The 18,981-nt window shown below is 47.6% G+C and overlaps 2 protein-coding genes across 3 annotated transcripts in view; both read right to left on the bottom strand.

Annotated features, from left to right (window-relative positions):
- Positions 1–573: 573 nt before the first annotated feature.
- On the bottom strand, positions 574–10,248 carry LOC100489485 (modulator of retrovirus infection). Its single transcript, XM_002941428.5, has 5 exons — positions 10,159–10,248; positions 5,644–5,838; positions 4,117–4,236; positions 3,177–3,252; positions 574–1,439 (listed from the first exon to the last, which is right to left on the bottom strand). The coding sequence occupies exons 2-5, from the start codon at positions 5,712–5,714 to the stop codon at positions 1,230–1,232; spliced, it is 477 nt and encodes a 158-aa protein (XP_002941474.3). The 5' UTR covers positions 5,715–5,838; positions 10,159–10,248; the 3' UTR covers positions 574–1,229.
- Positions 10,249–14,125: 3,877 nt separating this feature from the next.
- wdr91 (WD repeat domain 91) overlaps positions 14,126–18,981 on the bottom strand; it is a 29,338-nt gene continuing 24,482 nt past the window's right edge. The window contains exons 15-16 of one of the 2 annotated variants that reach the window (XM_031898071.1): positions 17,355–17,552; positions 14,126–15,046 (exon numbers count right to left, since the gene is read on the bottom strand). In XM_031898071.1, coding sequence (XP_031753931.1) covers positions 14,882–15,046; positions 17,355–17,552 — 363 coding nt within the window. In that variant the 3' untranslated portion in view covers positions 14,126–14,881. 2 annotated transcript variants of the gene reach the window in all.

Here is an 18,981-nt window from a genome sequence, read left to right as displayed (position 1 = left end):
GGCTTCTAAATGCCAGAAAATCTCCTGCCATAGACAATACTGAGAATTGCCTCTGCTAAAACACACGTACAGTAGAGACCATTATCAGTAAATGATCAGCATTGTCTATTTTAGTAACCTCGACAAGTAGCTGCTACTAGTAGCCCTGTGTGTCTTCACCCTAAGGGTGAGGACACACGGAGCTACTAGTAGCAGCTACTAAAACAGACAATGCTGATCATTTACGGATAATTGTCTCTACGTGTGTATTAGCAGAGGCGATTCTCAGTATTGTCTATGGCAGGGGATTTTCTAGCCGTGAAACAAGTAGCTGCTACTAAGTAGCTCTGTGTGTCTTCATCCTAAAAGGTCAGGACACTTGGACAAGTCAGGACATTCAGTTTCCCAGCAGTGCTGCCCTGAATACTGTATAATAGTGGGCAGCCGCTGAGAAGGGGTGGTAATTAGTAACCCACAGGTTGGGCGAGTTCTGCCCGCTATCCACTCAATGTTCATGGGCAGCGGGCAGGTTCTGGTTGAACGTTACTATGTGTTTTACACAGATAAGGGCTGAAATAATCACTAGCACAGTGGTAATATTAAAAGATAATTGTCTTTTATACGAAAATATTACACTAATCATTTTTAATCAGTACAATACAGTCAAGTAGAAAAAAAGAACATGATCCAATTGCCAAGAGAATCAGCCTTTCTCGTGGGGAATCCTTTTTGGGTTGATTTTGCACCAAACCGCTATATGCCCTCCATTTATTTATGAACTTTACTATGTGCCCACCCTAACTGTCACCTTACTATATGGAACTTCCACCCCAAGTTGGACTGGGGAGTGCAGGGCCCACCGCACCCCCCAAGGTGCCTCCTCTGGCTGCTTCCCCTGCAGGCACCCCCACCGCGCACCACTAACCCCCCCGCAGGGGCCCCTGTCCGACATTCTCCCCTGAACCCGTGTATGTGAAACGCGTTAGGGGAGGACATCGGAAGCCAGAGGAAGCAGAAATAGGGTCGGGTCTGGGCCGCTGGGGCCCACCAGGTATTTTCCCAGTGTCCCGGTGGCCAAGTCCAACCCTGCTTCCACCTTGGGCCACTGGTATTTATAGACCCTTTTCATTACATCAGAGTGGGGCAGAGTGGGCTCAGGTCTATAAATACCAAGGCTCAGCGGGTTGGGTGCGGGTACAAAGTAGGTGGGTTTAGGGTGCACGTTGATTCGTTTTTTCATTGCACTGGAATCATGTAAAAAATATCTCCCTGATGAGCCGTAAAGCGTCGTCGTCACTGTCGGAATCCGTCTCGGGCACGGTTGGTGCTTTGGAAGTGGAAGGTACAACCTCGGGGCTGCTGGTCTGATTGGCTGGGGATGTTGCTTGTGACTCTCCGGACTGTTGGTCTTCACTTGCCTCGGTTATGGCCGCCATGTCGGACGCATTCCGCCTCTTTTCCTGGAATATCAAATGATAAAAAATAGATACTGTTACCCACAGATATAGTAGGGGTTGGTAAAAAGTTACCCCCTCACTGTTACCCCTAGGCGGGTGCCTATTCTACCTACCCCCAGTTCCAGGCCCGTCTGTAACATCGTTACCATGGGTTAAACCAAACGTTGTTAGACTACAACTCACAGAAAAACCCACCATAGTAACAATTGCAGCATGTTGGTAGCTGTAGTTCAGCAATATCAGGGTTGACGTCTTAAAACAATGCTGTTCGGTCCTTTAGACCGATTCGAAAGCTTATCTGCCCCTGTAGGGGCAATAACGACGGGCCTGCCCGACCGGATCTCGATGGGGCAGGTTTGATTTTTCCGTTGCATCAGGGACGGCATCGGGTCGTTGATGCGTTCCTGAACCAATGGCGCCTATACCCACCATTTTAAATCAATGACAAATTAGCCCAATATCACCCGTACATATTGTACGTATCTGTTGCTATGGCTACAGCTCCACCCCATACATTAGATACTGTTTTTTGTCAAAACCACGTATATAGCCGGCGGATGCCTTTACACTGCAAATTCTGATTGGCCCTGTAACCTGCTCGCTCATGGGCTCGCAACTTCTCTTCCAAAGTCCCTTCTGCATAGGTAGAATATTTACATCTTGGTTGTAAATCACAAGAATGATCTACTAAATGGAATACAGAATCATCCAAGGTCACTGACATTCAGTAATATCATTTTCAGTAGGGGGTACATTATCCCTTATAATACATGAGTGATACTCAGAGTTCCCTGTATAACTCAGCCTGCAGCCTTGTGCCTTTATATGGGCACAGAACCCCTCAGTGACTGCTAATATCCTTATCATTTACAGTAGGGGGTACATTATCCCTTATAATACATGAGTGATACTCAGAGTTCCCTGTATAACTCAGCCTGCAGCCTTGTGCCTTTATATGGGCACAGAACCCCTCAGTGACTGCTAATATCCTTATCATTTACAGTAGGGGGTACATTATCCCTTATAATACATGAGTGATACTCAGAGTTCCCTGTATAACTCAGCCTGCAGCCTTGTGCCTTTATATGGGCACAGAACCCCTCAGTGACTGCTAATATCCTTATCATTTACAGTAGGGGGTACATTATCCCTTATAATACATGAGTGATACTCAGAGTTCCCTGTATAACTCAGCCTGCAGCCCTGTGCCTTTATATGGGCACAGAACCCCTCAGTGACTGCTAATATCCTTATCATTTACAGTAGGGGGTACATTATCCCTTATAATACATGAGTGATACTCAGAGTTCCCTGTATAACTCAGCCTGCAGCCTTGTGCCTTTATATGGGGGGCACAGAACCCCTCAGTGACTGCTAATATCCTTATCATTTACAGTAGGGGGTACATTATCCCTTATAATACATGAGTGATACTCAGAGTTCCCTGTATAACTCAGCCTGCAGCCTTGTGCCTTTATATGGGCACAGAACCCCTCAGTGACTGCTAATATCCTTATCATTTACAGTAGGGGGTACATTATCCCTTATAATACATGAGTGATACTCAGAGTTCCCTGTATAACTCAGCCTGCAGCCTTGTGCCTTTATATGGGCACAGAACCCCTCAGTGACTGCTAATATCCTTATCATTTACAGTAGGGGGTACATTATCCCTTATAATACACGAGTGATACTCAGAGTTCCCTGTATAACTCTTTCTATCACTGTGGAACAACATACCTCACTGAGAATCTCCAGCGCACACGCTACCAGTTCTCTCTCGTTCATACAATACACTGTAAGCCTTTTGGGAGAGCTGAAAAATACAAATAAAAAGCCCAGGAAATATGGGGTAGGGTCATTTTTTGGGGGAAAAGTTTTATGATAAAATACTTACAATTATACAAAGACATAGTAGGAAATGCTCTTAACCTCTCTTTAGTAACAGACATAAATTAAATTTACACGCGGGTTACTATAATGGCGCCACTAAGTACAGCAATAGGCAACGGCAGGTTAATTGAGCTCTAGGAAATACATTTTATTAAAAAAAAGCTGTAAAGCTCCTTTAATTACTTCCTGTCCGGCTTTTAAACTGATTACAGATTACCATTGGCTGCTTCCGAGCAATGTCCCAGAGAGGGAACAGTGTTATTAATATCTTTAGGGTTACAGGTAATTTACCCAGTGGTTGAGGTTCTGCCAGTGTCGGAGTAGGGTGTCCAGTGATGGCACCTCCCACCCGTCATGGGGTTGATCCTGATGCCCCTCACCCCCTCGTACCTTCTTCCACGCGGCTGTGACAACCAGGGGTGCCCACAGATTCCGGCGGGGAGCAGTTCTGGGTTGGTTCAGCCCACCGAGGTTTTTCTAGGGATGCACCGAACCCAGCTTTTTGGGTTCAACCGAACCCCCAAACCCACCACGATGGATTAGGCCGAACCGAAGGGAAGGGTAAAACCCCCCTAACATTTAACCCTTCCGAGTGCTACTTCGGATTCGGTTCGGCCAGGACCGTGGATTTGTCCAAAACCGAACCCTGCCCAAAAAGGCCGAATCCTGGCCTGGATTTGGTGAATCCCTAGTTTTTTCCCAGTGTCCTATTGGCCGAGTCCGACCCTGGGTGCTGCAAATAATTACGAGCAATGCAAGGTCAAAAAAGGCAAGAAGGGAATGTCACCTGTTTTCCTTCTTCCTTTTCAAATTCTTTGTTGATGATATGTTAGTGCCGACATTTTCTTCCTTCATCCACTCTGGCAGGACTCTCTTTTTCCCCTTGGATTCAACAGTTTCCATGGCCCTAAACAGCAGAGCAACAAAACGTACATTTCCTTTGAGTAAAGGTCCCTGGGACCAATTCGGCAGCTTATCGGGCTGCGTAGGGGCAGAAACGAGGGACCTGCCTGACCTATATCTGGCCTGAAATTGGCCAGATATTGATTGGGCAGGTTAAGAGATTTAAGCTGGCCATACACGCACTGATACTATTGTATGAAACCTCGTTTCGTACGATATTCGGTGTGTGTATGGCATGTCGGCGAGTCGATAGGAAGCTGCTGATATCGGACGACTCGCCGATCGGCCAGGTTAGAAAATTTTGATCGGGCGCCATAGAAGGCGCCTGACCAAAATCTGCCGTCAGGGCTGAATCGGCAGAAGGAGGTAGAAATCCTATTGTTTCTACCTCCTTATCTGCTGTTTCAGCCCTGACTGTGTGTGGCGGATCTGACGATGTTTTGTGCGACCGATGGTCGCAAGAAACATCGTTAGATCGCCACGTGTATGGCCAGCTTTAGTCGGATTGGTTCGTTGATGCGGTCCCCAAACCGACTGCCCCATGCCGGCATTATAATTCGAATTAAGCCTACATTTTCCCCTATAGCGCCCACCCATAGGTGGGGGATATCAGGAGAAGATCCGCTCGCTTGGTGACCTCACCAAGCGAGCGGATCTTCACGTGTATGGCCTCCTTTAGTGAGCTCTTAATTCCCATACATTTCGAATTGAGCAGAAGACAGTGGATAAGAGAATGGTTTACAAAGCCCACAGCATTTATTCTGTGGCTGAGGGTGTGTAAATGATTGTATTATAATAGCAGAGTTGGATTTGGGACCTGTGGCTACACCCTTGCCTTGCTATTGACTTGGCCATTGCAGAACAATGCCCCTAGGTCACACCCAAGCTTTTTTGGCAAACTCCATTCATACATTTGACTACAGGGCTGAAGCCCTGGGGATGTCCATGTACCAGCAGGGTTAATATCCCAGACACAAGGCCAGAGTAACAATGGAGTGGTTCAAGAACAGAAGGGGGAATGACCCCCAAATGCCTATGGCCATCTCAATTCATTGATGCAGCACTGGTTGAAAATTGAGGTGTGTAATTGTCATCTAGGTTAAGATGGGCAATAGTAGATCACATTGACAGAAAGCAGGCAGTTGGGCCAAGGACCACGCCAACTAGCTGATGGGGAACGAGGAGCCCAAATGATATCTGGACGATTTTCAGCCTGATATCGGTCGGGCAGACCTGCCTGAGGACCCCCATACACAGGCCAATAAGGTGCCTACTCAGCAGGTTTTATCGGCCCATGTATGGCCACCTTATTATAAGAGAAAGGGGACCCTGAACAAAGGCTGAAGGCTTCGGTTTAGGTCCAAACTTAAAGTAACATGGTTGCAGAAGGCGGGAAATGGAGGCCTGTTACCTGAATAAGATGCTGTAAACGTCTATACAAATAGATGATGGAATGAACAACATCAAAGTCAATTCGGACATGCAAAAAACTCCTTATTCTTGTGCTTGTTTGTGGGTCTCTCACATGGGCTTCCAGCTGTACAACCCGGGCTCAGCAGAGTCCAGACTCAGTATCTCAGCAGCGTCGGCCATGCTTAGCTTAGCCCTAAAAAACAATAAATAAAATGAAACAACCCTGCAGGGGAATAAATAAATAAATAATAAATAAATAAATAAAGATTATCGCTTTTTAATTTTAACAGGAAAACAAGGAAAAAGGGGAGAGACTGTAGAAGAAGTTGGGGCTGTAGAGAGAGCCCCTAAAATATAAAAAGAGATATAGGAAAGAGAGTATAAGGGAAGAGACGGGGGTATGGGGAATATTCAATGGGCTTCCTTATGTGCCTTGTGCGTTACTAACCCTTATCGCGTGGATATTCTATAGCCTTTATAACAGGGATCCTCAAACTACTGCCTGTGGGCCGGATCCCCAGGGTAATTTACCCGGCCCCCGCTGCATCCTCACCCCTGGCAATGGAGAGAGAGGACTCAGCGCTGAGTGGGAGCTGGGAAGATGGGCGGAGCTGGAAGAGGGAGGACTCAGCGCGCAGTGGGTGGGAGGATGGACAGAGCAGGAGAGGGGGGGTTCTGGAAGAGAGTGGACTCAGCGGAGAGTGGGGAGCTGGGAGAGGGAGTACGCAGCGGGAGCGGGGGGGGGAGCTGGGAGAGGGAGGACGCAGCGGAGGGGGGGAGCTGGGAGAGAGAGGACTCAGCGGAGGGGGGGAGAGAGAGGACTCAGCGGAGGGGGGGAGCTGGGAGAGGGAGGACGCAGCGGGAGCGGGGGGGTTCTGGAAGAGAGTGGACTCAGCGAAGAGTGGGGGCTGGGAGAGGGAGGATGCAGCTTGTAGCGGAGGGAGAGCTGGGAGAGGGAGGACGCAGCGGAGGGGGGGAGCTGGGAGAGAGAGGACTCAGCGGAGGGGGGGAGCTGGGAGAGGGAGGATGCAGCGGGTAGCGGGGTTTGAGCTGGGAGAGGGAGGATGCAGCGGGTAGCGGGGGGAGAGCTGGGAGAGGGAGGATGCAGCGGGTAGCGGGGGGAGAGCTGGGAGAGGGAGGATGCAGCGGAGGGGGGAGCTGGGAGAGGGAGGACGCAGCGGGTAGCGGGGGGAGAGCTGGGAGAGGGAGGACGCAGCGGAGGGGGGGAGCTGGGAGAGAGAGGACTCAGCGGAGGGGGGGAGCTGGGAGAGGGAGGACGCAGCGGAGGGGGGGAGCTGGGAGAGGGAGGATGCAGCGGGTAGCGGGGGGAGAGCTGGGAGAGGGAGGACGCAGCGGGTAGCGGGGGGGAGCTGGGAGAGGGAGGATGCAGCGGGTAGCGGGGGGAGAGCTGGGAGAGGGAGGACGCAGCGGAGGGGGGGAGCTGGGAGAGAGAGGACTCAGCGGAGGGGGGGAGCTGGGAGAGGGAGGACGCAGCGGAGGGGGGAGCTGGGAGAGGGAGGATGCAGCGGGTAGCGGGGGGAGAGCTGGGAGAGGGAGGACGCAGCGGGTAGCGGGGGGAGCTGGGAGAGCTGGGAGAGGGAGGACGCAGCGGGTAGCGGGGGGAGAGCTGGGAGAGGGAGGACGCAGCGGGTAGCGGGGGGGGGGGAGCTGGGAGAGGGAGGACGCAGCGGAGGGGGGAGCTGGGAGAGAGAGGACTCAGCGGAGGGGGGGAGCTGGGAGAGAGAGGACTCAGCGGAGGGGGGGAGCTGGGAGAGAGAGGACTCAGCGGAGGGGGGAGCTGGGAGAGGGAGGATGCAGCGGGTAGCGGGGGGAGAGCTGGGAGAGGGAGGACGCAGCGGAGGGGGGGAGCTGGGAGAGGGAGGATGCAGCGGGTAGCGGGGGGAGAGCTGGGAGAGGGAGGACGCAGCGGAGGGGGGGAGCTGGGAGAGGGAGGATGCAGCGGGTAGCGGGGGGAGAGCTGGGAGAGGGAGGACGCAGCGGAGGGGGGGAGCTGGGAGAGGGAGGATGCAGCGGGTAGCGGGGGGAGAGCTGGGAGAGGGAGGACTCAGCGGAGAGGGGGGAGCTGGGAGAGGGAGGATGCAGCGGGTAGCGGGGGGAGAGCTGGGAGAGGGAGGACGCAGCGGAGGGGGGGAGCTGGGAGAGGGAGGATGCAGCGGAGAGGGGGGAGCTGGGAGAGGGAGGATGCAGCGGGTAGCGGGGGGAGAGCTGGGAGAGGGAGGACTCAGCGGAGAGGGGGGAGCTGGGAGAGGGAGGATGCAGCGGGTAGCGGGGGGAGAGCTGGGAGAGGGAGGACGCAGCGGAGGGGGGGGAGCTGGGAGAGGGAGGATGCAGCGGGTAGCGGGGGGAGAGCTGGGAGAGGGAGGACGCAGCGGAGGGGGGGAGCTGGGAGAGGGAGGACGCAGCGGAGGGGGGGAGCTGGGAGGGGGGGAGCTGGGAGAGGGAGATTGGGGGGGTGGGCCACAGTTTGACCGGGGTGGAGGGGGGGGTCCGGCCCCCCATCAGTCTGCCTTACCTGTCACCTGTGAGGCTTCTGTAACTTTCAGTATAGTAAGGAAGGACCCTGAATATTGCAAACTATAAAGTTATCTATCTGGGATACAGCGCTATATATATATATACAGGTCCTTTTCAAAAAATGAGCATATTGTGATAAAGTTCATTATTTTCTGTAATGTACTGATAAACATTAGACTTTCATATATTTTAGATTCATTACACACAACTGAAGTAGTTCAAGCCTTTTCTTGTTTTAATATTGATGATTGTGGCATACAGCTCATGAAAACCCAAAATTCATATCTCAAAAAATTAGTATATTTCATCCGACCAATAAAAGAAAAGTGTTTTTAATACAAAAAAAGTCAACCTTCAAATAATTATGTTCAGTTATGCACTCAATACTTGGTCGGGAATCCTTTTGCAGAAATGACTGCTTCAATGTGGCGTGGCATGGAGGCAATCAGCCTGTGGCACTGCTCAGGTGTTATGGAGGCCCAGGATGCTTCAATAGCGGCCTTAAGCTCATCCAGAGTGTTGGCTCTTGTGTCTCTCAACTTTCTCTTCACAATATCCCACAGATTCTCTATGGGGTTCAGGTCAGGAGAGTTGGCAGGCCAATTGAGCACAGTAATACCATGGTCAGTAAACCATTTACCAGTGGTTTTGGCACTGTGAGCAGGTGCCAGGTTGTGCTGAAAAATGAAATCTTCATCTCCATAAAGCCTTTCAGCAGATGGAAGCATGAAGTGCTCCAAAATCTCCTGATAGCTAGCTGCATTGACCCTGCCCTTGATAAAACACAGTGGACCAACACCAGCAGCTAACATGGCACCCCAGACCATCACTGACTGTGGGTACTTGACACTGGACTTCAGGCATTTTGGTATTTCCCTCTCCCCAGTCTTCCTCCAGACTCTGGCACCTTGATTTCCGAATGACATACTTTGGACCACTGAGCAACAGTCCAGTGCTGCTTCTCTGTAGCCCAGGTCAGGGGCTTCTGCCGCTGTTTCTGGTTCAAAAGTGGCTTGACCTGGGGAATGCAGCACCTGTAGCCCATTTCCTGCACGCGCCTGTACACGGTGGCTCTGGATGTTTCTACTCCAGACTCAGTCCACTGCTTCCGCAGGTCCCCCAAGGTCAGGAATCGGTCCTTCTCCACAATCTTCCTCAGGGCCCAGTCACCTCTTCTCGTTGTGCAGCGTTTTCTGCCACACTTTTTCCTTCCCACAGACTTCCCACTGAGGTGCCTTGATACAGCACTCTGGGAACAGCCTATTCGTTCAGAAATTTCTTTCTGTGTCTTACCCTCTTGCTTGAGGTGTCAATGATGGCCTTCTGGACAGCAGGCAGGTCGGCAGGCTTACCCTCTTGCTTGAGGGTGTCAATGATGGCCTTCTGGGCAGCAGTCAGGTTGGCAGTCTTACCCATGATTGCGGTTTTGAGTAATGAACCAGGCTGGGAGTTTCTAAAAGCCTCAGGAATCTTTTTAAGGTTTTTAGAGTTAATTAGTTGATTCAGATGATTAGGTTAATAGCTCGTTTAGAGAACCTTTTCATGATATGCTAATTTTTTGAGATAGGAATTTTGGGTTCCCATGAGCTGTATGCCACAATCATCAATATTAAAACAAGAAAAGGCTTGGACTACTTCAGTTGTGTGTAATGAATCTAAAATATATGAAAGTCTAATGTTTATCAGTACATTACAGAAAATAATGAACTTTATCACAATATGCTAATTTTTTGAAAAGCACCTGTATATACAGTATATGGAATAAGAGCCAATGCCTTTTTCAATTTTTATTCACTAACGTTTGACAGGAATAGCTGCAATACTTACACTTACCCCCTCCCTGTGCCTTCCCAATGGCTTTGTAACCTGAACTGCTCAGGCTCCATTCCCCCCCCCCCCCGCAGGAACCTTCAGGATTATTAAAGCCATAGGCGGGTTCTCATTAAGGTTAGGGAGAATAGAATAAAAACCAACTGACTCCGTTGCTGCTGTGGGACCTGTAACATGGGGGAAATCTTCTTACATTCCGACTTCCTGCTCCGGGGCTGGTGTAACCAGCTGTGCTCTGATTGGATCTTTCTTCCTGTGGCTTCTCCATTTAGAGCGCAGTTCTCTTGACTGACAGTAAGACTGACCAATCGAGGCACAGATGTAGGCAGGGCAGAAACGCAGACAGTAAGAAGGATGTGCAGGCTGTAAACTTTCCCCAAGTACCTCACTGACTCATTTGCTGCAGATTTCAGCCCACAGGCACTGTGCTGTATATGCTCTAAAGGCTAAACCCTATCCCCCTTGCTCCTGTCCTAAATTAACACTTTTTCCCCCTGAAAAGCTAATTGTGTTTTTATATATATTTCTTATTGTTGTTTTTTGCACTAGATTGTAAGCTCTATGGGGCAGGGACCTCCATCCTCATGTGTATTTGACTTATTGCAACAGTATCTTGTATTTATTGTTATACTTTGTTTATTTATTATCTTAATAACCCCCTGTTTGTATTAATGTATTTTACTGTACAGCGCTGCGTAAATAAGTAGCACTTTATAAATAAAGATATACATACATACTTACTTTTTTTCTTACTTCTGTCAGTTTCATTCATTTCTAGTTACAGTGGGGTGCCAGTGTTACAGTGCCATGGCTGAATAACTGCCCTCAGTACCCAGTGCTTCTCACTTTATATAATGTGCTGGTTTTATAAATAGACTCCATTTCCCTGTATATAATGTGCCTGGAGTGTCTGTACCCACTGCATCTCGCTGTATATAATATGCCTGGAGTGTCAGTACCCACTGCATTTCGCTGTATATAATGTGCCTGGAGTGTCAGTACCCACTGCATTTCCCTGTATATAATGTGCCTGGGGTGTCAGTACCCACTGCATTTCCCTGTATATAATTATATAATGTGCCTGGGGTGTCAGTACCCACTGCATTTCCCTGTACATAATGTGCCTGGAGTGTCAGTACCCACTGCATTTCCCTGTATATAATGTGCCTGGGGTGTCAGTACCCACTGCATTTCCCTGTATATAATGTGCCTGGGGTGTCAGTACCCACTGCATTTCCCTGTATATAATTATATAATGTGCCTGGGGTGTCAGTACCCACTGCATTTCCCTGTATATAATGTGCCTGGATTGTCAGTACCCACTGCATTTCCCTGTATATAATGTGCCTGGGGTGTCAGTACCCACTGCATTTCCCTGTATATAATGTGCCTGGGGTGTCAGTACCCACTGCATTACCCTGTATATAATGTGCCTGGGGTGTCAGTACCCACTGCATTTCCCTGTATATAATGTGCCTGGGGTGTCAGTACCCACTGCATTACCCTGTATATAATGTGCCTGGAGTGTCAGTACCCACAGCATCTCACTGTATATAATGTGCCTGGAGTGTCAGTACCCACTGCATCTCACTGTATATAATGTGCCTGGAGTGTCAGTTCCCACTGCATCTCACTGTATATAATGTGCCTGGATTGTCAGTACCCACTGCATTTCCCTGTATATAATGTGCCTGGGGTGTCAGTACCCACTGCATCTCACTGTATATAATGTGCCCGGAGTGTCAGTACCCATTTTCCTATAAAACTAACTAAAACACATTGAAGCTGACTGATCCCAAAAAAATGCATAGAACCCCTCACAGAAGTGCATATATAAATACTTTTACTTCCTATTTTAGGGTAAAAAAAAAAAGCCCCCCCACCTGCACTTTTGCACAGTATCCCTGGGAGTCAGTGGGAACTTCTGGAGGTTCATTTCTTATGCCAGCAGTGTAAGTTTAATAAATGTGTAAAGGAAGTTTGTTTAACTAGAGAGATTGACCTCTGTATGAACAACCCCTCTCATCACTCTTTGTTGTGCCTGTTTTAACAGAGCAGTAGAGGAATGGGGGGATAATCCCCATTAGAGTTTCCTCCCTTACCTGCTAGCATTTCCAGTGCTTAGGACTTCCTCCCAACAACATCGCTGGACTACACTTCACAAAATTCCACATTGCATCATCAAACATACGTACAGCCGCCCCAGAGCCTTTCCGGAGAGTCCATTTTAAAGCAGTCCGGAAATACAGGCTAGTTAGACTACTCTCCCAGCATGCTCCGGGGCTGAGTTTCTTTTTCCCACCAATGTTATTACCCACAATGCAGTGGTCTCATTCTTTACTTTTAGTATGCCGTAGAGAGTGATATTCTGAGCTAACTTGTAATTGGTCCTTTTTTATTTGTGTTTTTTTTTTATTTAGCTTTTTGTTCAACTCTTCAGTTTGGAATTTCAACACATATAAGGTTGTTAGGGACTAAATGACTCTAGCAACCAGGCAGTGAAGACAGGAATCTGAATAGGAGAGAGCCTGAATAGAAAGATAAATAATAAAATAGGACCAATAGTTATTTGGCTGAAGGGGGTACGTTACCTGTAATGCTGGAAAGAGTCAGAAGAAGATGGTATATAATTAGAAAAGTGTGAAAAGTAAAAAATAAAGACCAACTAAAACGTTGGTAAGAACTGGTCATTCTATAACTTAAAGCTGATTGAGCTCTGTATGAACAACCGCTGTCTTCACCCTTTGTTGTGCCCCGCATAAAACCACATTTGTAGTTTTTCAGTTTTCCTATGTATCTGAAGAAATAACAAGAATTTTTTTTTTTTTGAACAGGCATTCATATTAATAGAATTCATATTGAAAATGGGGATGTACTGACCCTTTAAAAGGTTATTGCCATCATTTATTAAACTACTTTTGGTTTTTTTTTAGTTACAAACATCTTAGAACACAGTCCAAAGTCAAGTGATCTTCACCATCTGGAATCAAACTGCAGATTACGGGGACAGTTCACGGGGCAAGGGGTCTTGAAATGGGGCCTGTCCCCGGGGAACGGGGACGAATGGTAAGCATAAGCTAAACACCTAGAACGAGTCATTAACAATCACATTCCTTTTGCTGGAATCTGGCTTGAGGGTGTCATTAGGGGGAAGGGGGGCTTTTACTATTCCCATTCCAGCCAGTGATGTCAGAGAATGCTCAAAATAGAGCCTGGTCAACATGTCAGATGCACCGGGGGTTTCAGTTAAGCAATTACAATGACTGGGGGGTACCTAACATTTGGCACCCCCAGTGATTGTAGCTTTCCTTCTCCGATCCAACCTAGAAAGAACATTGGGATTATAATCTGAAGAGTAAAATTGCAAATTATGGGGACAGTTCACAGGGCAAGGGGTCTTGGAACAGGGCCTGTCCCCGGGGAACGGGGACGGATGGTAAGCATAAGCTATGCACCTAGAAGAGTCATTAACAGTCACATTCCTTTTGCTGGAATCTGGCTTGGGGGTGTCATGGGGGGGGGGTTTACCCTTCCCTTTCCAACCAGTGATGTCAGATGGACATTACAGCACAGGCAAAGTATGTAGTATAATAAATGAACCAGGGTTTTCACTCAGTTAAGCAATTACAATGACTGGGGGGTACCTAACATTTGGAACCCCCCGGTGATTGTAGCTTTCCTTCTCCTTTAAAGATCCTTCTCCGACCAAACCTAAAAAGAACAGTGGGATTATAATCTGAAGAGTAAAATTGCAAATTACGGGGACAGTTCACAGGGCAAGGGGTCTTGGAACAGGGCCTGTCCCCGGGGAACGGGGACGGATGGTAAGCATAAGCTATGCACCTAGAAGTCATTAATGGTCACATCCTTATGCTGGAATTGGGGGTGTCATGGGGTGGGGGTCCTTTTACCCTTCCCTCTCCAGCCAGTGATGTCAGAGAATGCTTAAAATAGACCCTGGTCAGAATGTCAGATGCACCGGGGGTTTCAGTTAAGCAATTACAGTGACTGGGGGGTACCTAACATTTGGCACCCCTGTGATTGTAGCTTTCCTTCTCCTTTAAAGATCCATCTCTGATCCAACCTAGAAAGAACATTGGGATTATAATCCGTTGAAAGACCATGACATCAGCAAGAGCGTCTGTTTTAATTTCGGTAATTCGGTTTTACAAAATTGAGATGGGAACAACGAGATGACAGGATCCAACATGTATTGCATAGAATGGCAGAATAAATAAAATGAGAGATATATATATATATTAGTTAAAAAAAAAAATATATATCTTACGTACTGTATGGCAAATCAAACAGTGCCCCCTTGTGGTCAGAGGAGTAGACAGAGAGAGATGATAAAGGGGGATCTGAGTGAAGGGTGAAGCACTTTATGGAGTGCGTGGCCCCAGTCTGTGGGTATTGGCAATTACCAAAGGGGCTGCCATAGCCATTTTGTATTGGGCTGATGAAGGCTGTTTGGGCCTATTTTGAGTCCGAGTCCAGACCCGCCTCCCAACATGGTGTTGGTAACTCCCAGCAGGAAGGTATTTGACTCAAACAGATAAAACGCAGTCCTTGGAACAGCCTTGGCATTAAAGGCTTTGTTCATATAGAAAACAAACTAGCAATGCTACAGGAAAATAACACTGATAATGGGGTGCCCGGGGTGCATACCCAATATATTGGCAGTGTCCTGGATTTCCCATCCTGAGTTAATTCAATACCAGAGCTGCATTCATCTGTATGTGAATGGATGCTACATATAAAACCCTCTGTCGTGTTGTTTCAGCCCCATGAACGCCTATGGGAGCCGACACATACTGCTTTTCAAAATGGCGCCTTTAACAGAGAGAGACAGGATAATAGATACTGGGGGGTTAAGACTTCTGAGCTAAGAGGGTGGTCAGTTTGATTTTTCCATCCATTGAGGCTGTCAGGCAGGTTCCACATTCCACCGCTGTGCTCCAGTCTACTGTGACGACCGGGGCCCTGTGGCCCCCAAGGGACAAGCAGTTTTCCAGGGTACTTCCGTCGCTGTTTAGCTGCAAAATAAAGGCAAAGTAAACTGAAATGCGCTGCTGCTTTTTATCAACATAAATGCAGAGAAACCTAAACAGACAGGGCCTATACAATGATTTACCACCTTGGGAGGGTTCAGGTTTTATTTAAGGGAGTGGTTCACCTTTAAATTAACCGTTAGCATGATGGATGTCAGTGAGGGTTCTCATTCGTCCAGGTCATGGTCATCTGACTGGCTATCTCAATTCAGAACGGAGTCAGTCAATGTAGACAGTGATATTTTGAGACAATGGTCTTCCTTTTTTGTTTTTTGCGTGGTATTTCAGCAGCTATCTGGTTGCTAGGGTCTTGTTTACCCCAGCAACCAGGCAGTGATTTAAATAAGAGGCCAATATTCTGCCTTTTTCAGCAGGATTCGGCCGTTGTGATTCTGACTGATTTATTGAAAAATTCCACCAAAACTCCACTAGTCCCGCCCACCTGTTCCACGTCCTGCTGGCTGAATTCTCTGGATGTGCAGGGGGGCCGGCAGCTCTCAGCACACAGCACTGTAGGATAGGAACCAATCAGCAGCTAGGCTGACCTGATAGGGAACTGAAGCCTGTTTTTGTTTGTGTGAGTGCAGGGCTGTGATTGGCTCTCCCCCTACTACTGTGCTTCTGGCAGGCACCGTTAGGACACGCCCACCCCTCTTCTAAAACACAGACAGGGGCCTGAGATGATCTATAGGGAGCTCCAATAAAGGAGCCATTGCTACAGATAGGGTTAATGTTTAGCCCAATGGGAAACCAGCACCGGATATTTGACACAGAAAAGGGAATCATTTAACCATGAAATAAACCCAATAGGGCTGTTCTGCCCCCAATAAGGGGTAATTATATCTTAGTTGGGATCAAGTACAGGTACTGTTTTATTATTACAGAGAAAAGGGAATCATTTAACCATTAAATAAACCCAATAGGGCTGTTCTGCCCCAATAAGGGGTAATTATATCTTAGTTGGGATCAAGTACAGGTACTGTTTTATTATTACAGAGAAAAGGGAATCATTTAACCATTAAATAAACCCAATAGGGCTGTTCTGCCCCCAATAAGGGGTAATTATATCTTAGTTGGGATCAAGTACAGGTACTGTTTTATTATTACAGAGAAAAGGGAATCATTTAACCATTAAATAAACCCAATAGGGCTGTTCTGCCCCCAATAAGGGGTAATTATATCTTAGTTGGGATCAAGTACAGGTACTGTTTTATTATTACAGAGAAAAGGGAATCATTTAACCATTAAATAAACCCAATAGGGCTGTTCTGCCCCAATAAGGGGTAATTATATCTTAGTTGGGATCAAGTACAGGTACTGTTTTATTATTACAGAGAAAAGGGAATCATTTAACCATTAAATAAACCCAATAGGGCTGTTCTGCCCCAATAAGGGGTAATTATATCTTAGTTGGGATCAAGTACAGGTACTGTTTTATTATTACAGAGAAAAGGGGATCATTTAACCATTAAATAAACCCAATAGGGCTCTTCTGCCCCCAATAAGGGGTAATTATATCTTAGTTGGGATCAAGTACAGGTACTGTTTTATTATTACAGAGAAAAGGGAATCATTTAACCATTAAATAAACCCAATAGGGCTCTTCTGCCCCCAATAAGGGGTAATTATATCTTAGTTGGGATCAAGTACAGGTACTGTTTTATTATTACAGAGAAAAGGGAATCATTTAACCATGAAATAAACCCAATAGGGCTGTTCTGCCCCCAATAAGGGGTAATTATATCTTAGTTGGGATCAAGTACAGGTACTGTTTTATTATTACAGAGAAAAGGGAATCATTTAACCATGAAATAAACCCAATAGGGTTAAAATGGAGTCTATGGGAGACAGGCTTTCAATAATTCAGAGTTTTCTGGATAACGGGTTTCCAAATAACGGATCCCATACCTGTTCAATAAAAACTTCCAAAGGGAGTGAATACTCTCCCACTTCCTGATTCAGTTTACTATAAATATTAGCCATATAATATGCCTTGCAAAAGTATTCACACCTTCGACCAAGGCACGGCGCCAAGTCAGTTAACCTGGATTAACCTGGAAGAGAATTATTGAGCTTTTATCTTGGTTTACATTGTGTTCTAACTCATGAGGCCTTTAGGGTCTGCAGCAAGAGCTAAAATTAAAAAAGCAAATCAAGGACATTCCTGTATACAGTGTGTTGCTCTGTGACACAGAACCCATCGTTCATTAACCCACACTCTTCATAATGGCTTTGGTGCACGTCACTGCTGTTGTTTTGCCGATCTGAAGAGCAGTACAGACGTCAGACTGACCTTATAGATGACTCCTCCGGTGCTGGAACAGGTCAGCATGTATTTCCCTTCGGAGTCGAATGCGAAGAGCCTCCCTCGAGGGAACTGAACCTGTTTGTAACCGCTGTATCCAGACAGCATAAAGGGGCCGGTGGCGTCGGAAGGCAGCGAATATTCCGACACTTTCTGACCGCTTTTGTGAATATCCCACTGGATAAACTACAGGGAGAACAAAATGAAAAGGGAACAGGTTAGGCAAAAACATTTGATGTTTTGATAGACAGGGTTTGACCACGCCTGCCCTTCCCTGTCACTCGCCCGCTGCCCTCCTCCAATCATGACAAAAGTATAAGGTGTGTATGGGGGCTCCAGAGGGAGTGTGGGGGCAGCCCTGGTGGGCCTTGCACTACCCAGTCTGACCCTGTTGGAAGAGCACCTAGTACTGTACCCAATCCTTAAGGTGGCCATACACGCTAAGAGGTCGCCAAGCAAGCAGATCTTCTCCTGATATCCCCACCTACGGGTGGATGATATCGGGCTAATTCAGGCCAATTCGGCCGTTTGGCCCTGGGGCCAAACGATCGAATTAGAACGATGGGTATAGGCGCAGTCGGTTCGGGGACAGCATCAAATAGCCGATGCAGTCTCCAGTCTAACTAAATTTTTAAACCTGCCCGATTGATATCTGGCCAATCAATATCTGGCCAATTTCAGGACAGATATTAGTCGGGCAGGCCCGTCGTTAGTGTTCATACACGGGCCGATTAGCTGGCGAGTCGGTCTAAAGGTGGCCATACACAAGCAGATCCGCTCGCTTGGCGATGTCGCCAAGCGAGCAGATCTTCCCCCGATATCCCCACCTACGGGTGGGCGATATCGGGGACCATTTAGGTAAAAAAAAATAATAATCCGATCGTTTGGCCCTGGGGCCAGACGATCGGATTATGTGGGCGGCAATGGGGCAGTCGGATCGGGGACCGCATCAACGAGCCGACGCGGTCCCCGATCCGACCAGATTTTCTAACCTGGCCGATCGAGATCTGGCCAATTTCAGGCCAGATATCGGTCGGCCAGGCCGCTCTGCTCTCCCCATACACGGGCCGATTAGCTGCCGAATCGGTCCAAGGGACCGATATCGGCAGCTATAGTCGGCCCGTGTATGGCCACCTTAAGGGACCAATATCAGCAGCTAGAATGGGCCCGTGTATGGCCACCTTTAGACCTGAAAATGAACTTCAAGTGTCTCCACTTGCCATACAAGGGCAAATTTAAGCTGCAGATCTGGGTCCTTCAGACTAATTTGTCAGCTTATCTGCCCGTGTATGGGAACCCCCAACGGGCCTCCTCGACCACCTGCACCCCCCAGTCCGAGACCCTGTGTATGGTTAGAAACTGCTTGTGATTGTATTGCCAGCGTTTCTGCAAAAACGATGTACTGACAGTCAAATCTGAGGACTGATGGGTCTAAGATTAATGGGGTGGTTCACCATCAGGTTAACTTTTAGTATGTTAAAGAATGGCCTATCCTTAGTAACTTTTCAATTGGTCTTCATTATTTATTATTTATAGTTTTTGTATTATTTGCCTTCCTCTTCTGATTCTTTTTAGCTTTCAAATGGGGGCCACCGACCCCGGCAGCTAAATAAAC

This window comes from Xenopus tropicalis, chromosome 3 (assembly GCF_000004195.4).
Source record: "Xenopus tropicalis strain Nigerian chromosome 3, UCB_Xtro_10.0, whole genome shotgun sequence".
NCBI classification, from domain to species: Eukaryota; Metazoa; Chordata; class Amphibia; order Anura; family Pipidae; genus Xenopus; species Xenopus tropicalis.
Note: the sequence above shows the minus strand (reverse complement) of the source record. Positions and strands in the feature narration are given on the sequence as shown.